Raw genomic sequence first — 8,529 nt, forward strand, 5'->3', positions numbered from 1 at the left:
CAAAGTATTTGAATTAAACGACGGCGGCATCGACGTCTTCTCACCATGCAACAGGGATTTGGGTGCAGGAATGTCATACAAAAGCCAAACAAACATCACTCAACCAATATTGAGACAATTTTGACATATCTAAAAAACATTAAGCTGACTAAGTGACTACCTAATTTAATTTCATATTTTGGTAATTACGGTAGGTACTAAAAATAGGTAGGTAGCTATAAATAGGTACACGAAAACATTTACACACCTAAAACCTGTTTATCATAGGGTAAAGTTCAACGTAGGTATAGGTATTCCTATTAATATCAATTCATAAGTAGTACCTACTGATAATTTTATTTAACCCAGTCCTTATTCGTGTCTTTAAATTTAAGGCCAAGTATTATGAAAAAAATCTTGAAATTACCTTGAATTTTATATTGAAGAATTTCAGGGATGGTCTTAAAGTTCACATTTGAGCATTACCCTTTGGGTGGAAAGGTTGGATGACAGTAGATTTCGAAAAAACTAGTGCCTACGCCAAATCCTGGGAGTAGTTTCAACACCCCAACTCAGGCTCTCATGAGCCGAGCCGTCTGGTTAAATGAGTTCGCACCGTGTTAATGGTCTAACTGTTAAGCGCGTAAATCTAAAATAGATTTTTTGTTGTGAATAGTTTCATTACAAAGATGGATACAGAAGGCGCACAATGAAATGAAAACGAAACTTGTGATTTTCGTGGTAGGACCTATGGTGTTAGTCATTAAAGAGTATTAAATGGTAATCAGCGCAGTTCGAACCTTTAGGTTCGTCAGAAATGAGCTCTGGATACGATATGGATCGGACACGTAATTGTCAAATATAGACGTTTATGTTCGACGATACATCATTTGTGACACAGTAACTCATCTCTATGTACCAGTCGGGTCGAATATTCTTATTTAAACGCTTCCTACGTACCTGCTTCTTCCGATAAAGTTATTTTGATGGAATACATTATGATATAAATTTATTATAACACAATTTATATAAATCATATTTATCGACTTTAGGCTAACATAACATGGTCATATTATTATAATTATGTACGACAAATACTGTTAAAGGCGGGGTAAGATTTTATTAAAACTACTATTTTTAAACGTCAATATTCGACTTGAGAAAATGGACATTTCGTGTTGTTTCCCGTAGAAGTTAGAAAAATTATGACAACTGGCCGGAAGCAGAGGAGCTGTCGATTAATCCAATTCCCTTGAATTGGAGTTACAGGTTACTGTTCCGGCGGCCCTCCTATACTTCTCATGTCAAATCTTCTCGTTTTCCCTGCAGAACAGAAGGACATCTTTGAGTTCGATATCCATTAGCTCATCTTCTTTCAAACTGTCTCTACGGAATGCATCATGTCGTAATGCCGCATACTGGTATATTCTGCTAGTTAGTAGCCAGCAGTGTACAGTCAACCAATTGGAACCCTAGGCCACTCTACAACCATGTCAAAATGACAAGCAATAAGAGATTTCTTACAATCTGATTTATAACGTCACTATGACATAGTTCTACAGTGGCCTAGGGTTCCAATTGATTGACCGTACATACAGCACAGCAAAAGGGCAATGACAGCTCAGTGTTAGAATCAAACGTGTGAATGAGTAGGTAATGACGATTACGAATTGCACGGGTACATAGAATGCATGGAATTCGGAAAATTAATTTTCAAGTTGAAATAACTATGAGTTGCTGATATGCGCAAACATTAGGTAATTGATCATATTATCGATAATAATACAACACGAGCTATCTTGAGCTTACCGCGCGACTCTGTCAATATGTGTAAGAATGTGTAGGAGTGTATTAATACGTTAATAAATGCCTGTATAATGGTAGCACACATTACATATATGTATTATGTTGAAATTCATACAGCTAACTCTTCTATTAGTCGCATCATACGAAATCAAACTAGAATAGATTTGAAAGCCTTCTTGTGAAAAATTACTCGATGTGTAGGTATGTAGTATGTACCATGAGTGACTCAACCATACAACGCACAGTTTGACGTCGTCAAATATTGTAATGCCGTGCAAGAGGTTTGACATATAGATTTTTTTATTAGCTAATCAAAACAGTGCGAAATGATGTGTTGGGTGTGGGGTAATATTCAAAAATGTGGATGAGGTATATTTCGCAGACAAGATAGTTTTTGGAAGTCAAACTGTACTGAGAGAATTTGTCAGTAGGTACATTATACACGTGTGTATAATAGGTATGTATGTTATTCAATTTGATCATCTTAGGTTACTCTGTCAGAATTGCCTCAGGAAATCCTAAAAACCTTTATCAAAGTCTAAGTTTAGGCTCAAAAAGGTCTTAATCAATCATTGAGGCAATAGTTAACATCGATACCAGCATACAATCTGGCAAAAAAGAGTAGAGATTAAAAACTAGCAACATTGTAGTGTCGTCCCTTTTAAATCAATACGTGTGAGAAAACGAGATGTTAATACTTTTTAGGGTTCCGTAGTCAACTAGGAACCCTTATAGTTTCGCGATGTCTGTCTGTCCGTCCGTCCGTCCGCGGATAATCTCAGTAACCGTTAGCACTAGAAAGCTGAAATTTGGTACCAATATGTATATCAATCACGCCAACAAAGTGCAAAAATAAAAAATGGAAAAAATGTTTTATTAGGGTACCCCCCCTACACGTAAAGTGGGGAATGATATTTTTTTTTGCATTTCAACCCCAACGTGTGATATATTGTTGGATAGGTATTTAAAAATGAATAAGGGTTTACTAAGATCGTTTTTTGATAATATTAATATTTTCGGAAATAATCGCTCCTAAAGGAAAAAAAAGTGCGTCCCCCCCCTTCTAACTTTTGAAACATATGTTTAAAAAATATGAAAAAAATCACAAAAGTAGAACTTTATAAAGACTTTTTAGGAAAATTGTTTTGAACTTGATAGGTTTAGTAATTTTTGAGAAAAATACGGAAAACTACGGAACCCTACACTGAGCGTGGCCCGACACTCTCTTGGCCCGTTTTAGTAATTTATAGGTACTCTTTTTTCCAAGCTGTACATGTTGTATCGGACCGAATTAGATAGAAGTTGCAGTAAAGTAAATTTACCGTAAATTTAATTTATAACGGCGTGTTTTTTTTAATGCACATCGAATCTCTCAATACAGTATACTAGAAGAGTAGAATTGAAATAAATCACGCCACGTATCGGTGAAAATCAAAAATGGTTTAAGTATTCGTTATTTGTATTTTTTTGATTGTACTTAGAAATAACGAATATTTTTTTCAGAAATATAGCTGTCAGAAGGCACTTTTTCTCTTGCATGATTGACAAGGTATTTAAATCGCCCAAAACTATGTTTTAATTTAGAATGACTCGCGCTTAAATGGGACGGACCGTGACAGGACGGACCTATGTATCAATTTATAAAGAAGAAGTCACGTGATAGCGTGGTAGGTATTCTATTATGTCGAAATTTGAGTCATCCTTTAATCTGCTCAATATCTACATCAGTCAAGGATGTTATGCATCGAAAAATTACAATATATGCCTTGGTATAACTAAATTTTGTGGCGTACTATATTAATATGTAATTTCAATTTATCTATGACTCGAAATTAGCCTGAATAAAAATGTTGCATTAAATTAAAAATAAAAATGATATTTTCGCCACAACTCAGCGAGGGTGCTGATTACGGGGCAGGGTTGCCAACCGTAAAGCAAAACTTCCTCGTACTTTTCAGCTAAAATTCTCGTATTTAGACTTTCAAACCTCGTACATATAAAAAATATTATTATTATGCATCGAAAACGTGTTTAAATCAAAATTAAGCATATTATACTATCGGGACCACTCCGTAAAGTACCTAAGAAATGATCGCACCGCACCGCGTCTGTGGATTTTTTCACGTAAGTGAAAATGTTAAAGTCGTTTTTACTATTAGCAGTATGCTTATTTGCAACCGACTGAATATGTATAGAAACGCCACGATGCAATCGCGAAAACACGCGTAAATATTTATTTTATTTTAAACACGCGCCACGTTGATAGCACCTAGTTGTGATCATCCCCTGTCGTGTCTGACAAATTAGTCCAAAGTTGACCAAGAGCAGGATTAGTACAAAGTTGAATGTCAAGTACATTTTCCCGAAATGTCATCATACTTCGATGATTTACAGCCGGCCATCGATGACGAAATTCGGATAGCCAGTGTTGAGTCGGTAAATATGTTTCGTCGACATTTGACATTGAGTACGTTAGATTGTAGGGAGAAATGTATAAAAGATTTCGTCGATAGTGTTTAGGCATCAGTTGCTCATCTGTTTCCCATCGAACAGTCGTAAATTAAACATTATCAAAAATGAAAATGGTGGGTTTTTAAAAATATTTTGTGATAAATATTTAAAGAGATAGTGATGTGTGCTAAAATTCAGTGTTGTTTAAAAGTCACTTATGGTTGAACTTTCCAACTTAGCTTAGTTATTCATCGTGCCATTGTGTTAAAACAAGGAGTAAATCTATCATCATCATCAATGGTTTACCAACATTAAGTCAACATTCTACAATCTGTAATCGTTCCCTTTCTGGGACAGCAAAAACCAATTTGCTGATAATTAACATGTGTACCCAACCCAAGAAATCGGCGGATATCATGTTAATCGTAATCACCTGTGTTTATAGTACTTAAACGTCTGTTTATAGTACTTATTTATTGCTTTACCATCTCTTAACTACGTACATAATTGAGTGCCAGTAACAAATAACAGAACATAGTACATAGACCGCATCTTGACTTAAACTAAAATTAATGGTGTTTTTGTAGATAAAAAATATCTTTCACATAAGCGAAGAATAACTAGCACCCTGTTCAGGAAAAAAAAATAGAAACAATAACTACAATGTATTCTAAAAACGTTTACTCCGGCAGTGGGTCGATTTGGTTTGATACAATGCTTAATACCGCTGGCACTGTCACGCGTACAGAAGAGCGATAGTGAGAGATATCTACGATACGATATTGAGCAGAGCGGCAACAATTGCACTCTTAGCTAGAGGGTCTGATTGCCTTAGAAAAGACACAGGCGCTATCGCTTTTTTCTTAGGTTTTTTTATACGATATTTTTTGCACAGATCGTACTCGCCGTTGCCGCCCTCGTGGCCGTCGCCCTCGCCGCGCCCGCGGAGCAGGAGCCTCCCAAAATCCTTCGCTCGGACTTCGAGGTCCAGCCTGAGGGTGGATATGCTTATGCGTAAGTTTATTTATAACTATTTGGACATTTCAAATCTAAATTCTATTTTCTGAAGGTTATATCTCTCTCTTCAAAAAACTAAATGAGCATTAAAAATAAGAAAACATAAATTGACATGGTACACAATTATTTGTTAAATGAAATGAAATAATGTGGTAGTATTTGTTAAAAATTTTTGGTACCCAGGTTTGATAAGCAGATTTGAAACTTTCATATTTTTTGATGGATGATTAAAAATAATAGATTCTGCTTCGCAATTATCTTGTAGGCAGTAAAACGCATAGGACATCCAGACAAAAATTATAAATGTGACTTCAATCTTTTCAGCTACGAGACCGAAGATGGCATCAAAAAGGACGAGAATGGCGAGCTTAAAACCGTAAACGACGAGGAGAACAAACCCCATGAAGTTGTAGTAGTCCGCGGTTCTTACAGCTACACCGACTCAGAAGGCAAATCCCACTCCGTCACCTACTACGCTGACGAGACCGGCTTCCACGCTGAGAGCGAAGACATCCCCAAGGGACCAGCCCAGGCCTAAGCTTTCGACGTACCTACTCAATATAAGTTACCATCAACCCGATTGTGATTTTAATATCTCGTTCAGTAACTGTTGTGGATTTGATCTGTCAGTTATCAAAAGTGACATGTGCAAAGAACCTGCGGTACAGCGATCGTGTGATATGCCTATCGCGCCGGTGCGTTCTTTCCGCACTTACAAAAAGTGCGCGCGACAGATTATATCAGTGCTCGCCCGCTGGTTTGGTTCAAATCTACAACAATTTAGCAGCACGAAATTAAAATCAGATGCGGGTTCCTAGTCAAGACATTTAACGTCGTTGGGACGCGAGCGCTCTGCGCTAACGATTGTTAATTTGATGCTCACTGCCATATTTTTTTACGTTTATACTATTTTTTGTTTTCTGCAAATAAAATTGTTTACATTCTATATATTTAAGTTTTTTTTTATTAAAAGAAACCCACATTTCCACTGATAGGCCAGTCTGGCCGCCAGACTCATTAGTTAGAAAAACTGTTTCCAGGAAAAAGCCCCAGTAAGCTAGAAACCGTCCGTGACGTTTAGTTGGTCATATCCTGGTCATATCGAAATCAGTGTGATCCGAGTTTGCTCCATTTTAGGAGTCGTGAAAAAAATTTGGAAGCCGAAAATAATACATTCTCATTTGGATTACTGAGAAAAGGGCATTGGTCAAAAAGACAACACAGGCAAACCTTTTGGTTTACGAAAATTCCGCCTTCCTCCAAAATAATAATTATGTCGAAATATTGACTAAGTATTTTGTTTTGGTTGACATGTTCTGTGAATAAATCTAATTAAGACAAAAGATAATATTTGAATTTAACGACGTCAAATCCTGGTATTATTGCTAATTTAACGTAATGTTTTGCTTGTTCGACATGCGTTTTTTCGACATATGTCTCGCATAATTTATACTACACAAAAAAAGACATTCAATTTGGAACCTCGATTGAAGACAAACGGATAGGTATATAATGCAGGGTTATTTTGGATGTTACAATTAGTAATAACATGGCAAACAACTATTACGATGTTATCTTGCAGCAGATAATATACTGAATGGCGCCTCGTGAGAATCTATAGACGGACTTAATTATATTTTGACTGCAGTGGGAGCTTTTATTATTTTATTAATGGTTTTTAACTTGTTTCTTTACATTTCCTAATAACAGGCATATCACTTTAAGCAGCAAGTTAGGAAGGCTATTAAAATATAAGTTTCAATAGTTTTCCGTAACATTCGTATCGGTACTAGGGTTGCAAATAGAAAAAAAAAACAAATGTTTTTTTTTTTCAGAATTATGAAAAAGAAACATGAAAAAAAAACCGAGCACCCTGGTTTTTTTTCTAAATATGGTTTTTTTCAGATGAACAAATAATTCGACAATAACGGTTTTTCGTGAGTTGTAACGTGTTTCAATAGCAATAACGTACATTTTAATTCGATTAACATTCAGTATACAAACGTTTATTGGGGAATTCCCGATGCTGCGTGGCGTGGTGTTGCCAACAGTAAATAGTGATAACTACCAACTACAGATTTCGTAAATGTTACTTTTATAAGACCAGAAATTAAAGTTATTTGATTAAATTCGTTTAATAGTTAACATTAAGTCTAAAAACCGTATAAAAGTGTTAACTGCTTTGCAAATTTTGAGATTTCGTACTTAAAAAAAAACATACTCCAGAAAAAAAACTGTTTTTTTTCATGTTTTTTTTTGAAGCCAGAAAAAAAACGATTTTTTGCAACCCTAATGGGTACATATTATGGAAATTTATAACAACATTAATAACCATTCCCGTATGCAATATAAATTAATTAAGCGTGGGGTTATGAGCTAGCATCCTGTCACTATTTCGTTTTCTTTCAACCCCTTAATTGCTAAATAAGATTGACACTGACATTTAGGATATTTTGGAATATTTTTTAGTTTCTGTCTGATAAGCCATGGTTTGCATGGCCAAATAAATCTTGATAGATATATTTACAGATCTGCACCAATGCACTTACAAACAGTGCGTAAGGAACGGCCCGATGTTATATCATTTATCGCGCGACCATGCTTGCCTACCAGTAGGCCTAAGACTGACATTGAAAATTGAATTGAATACCTAAATACTTATAATTACTTGTATAGGTAACGATTTTTGATGGGCTTGTCTATCGGCACAGATGGTCTGTGTCTATCGGCTATTAATTTCAAAACATTAAATTAAATACATGAGTGTATTTTTTTCTACAAAACACTTTGTCAATAATAAGGTCACTATTATAATTATACTGACAGTGTTACTTAATAACAACAAATCATGATATTCATGACATTCGCAGAACACTGAACAATTAGTATGTTATAATTAAATCAAATGTGGGGATCTGGGGCCCGCTGTCTCACGGCATAACTATTTACTGACACTGAACAATGTTTATGAGACAAAAATTGTGGTTCTCATGACAAAAAATATCTCATTAGGTCTCTGGGGTAATAAAAATACTGAATAAAATGGTTATGGTGTCAATATTATAATTATAATTACTTAGTCGCATGTATCAAAAGACAATTATTTCAATGACTTAAAAAGCGCATACCAGTGGTTATTCAATCAAGTAGTTCAACCATCTGTTAAAATAGTTCTGCAGGACCTCTGTTGAAGTTTTCTCAAGTAGATTAAATCATAAGTTAATTCTTAAGTTCGTCTGCTTCTGGGGTGGGGTACATCATCATTCATACATTTTT

The 8,529-nt window shown here is 35.4% G+C and overlaps 1 protein-coding gene across 1 annotated transcript; it reads left to right on the forward strand.

The window, feature by feature from the left end:
* Positions 1 to 4,237: 4,237 nt before the first annotated feature.
* Positions 4,238 to 6,203, forward strand: LOC125226275 (larval cuticle protein 1-like). The gene is made up of 3 exons (XM_048130202.1): positions 4,238 to 4,370; positions 5,132 to 5,250; positions 5,578 to 6,203. The coding sequence occupies exons 1-3, from the start codon at positions 4,362 to 4,364 to the stop codon at positions 5,789 to 5,791; spliced, it is 342 nt and encodes a 113-aa protein (XP_047986159.1). The 5' UTR covers positions 4,238 to 4,361; the 3' UTR covers positions 5,792 to 6,203.
* Positions 6,204 to 8,529: the final 2,326 nt, after the last annotated feature.

This window comes from Leguminivora glycinivorella, chromosome 5 (assembly GCF_023078275.1).
Source record: "Leguminivora glycinivorella isolate SPB_JAAS2020 chromosome 5, LegGlyc_1.1, whole genome shotgun sequence".
Taxonomy (NCBI): Eukaryota; Metazoa; Arthropoda; class Insecta; order Lepidoptera; family Tortricidae; genus Leguminivora; species Leguminivora glycinivorella.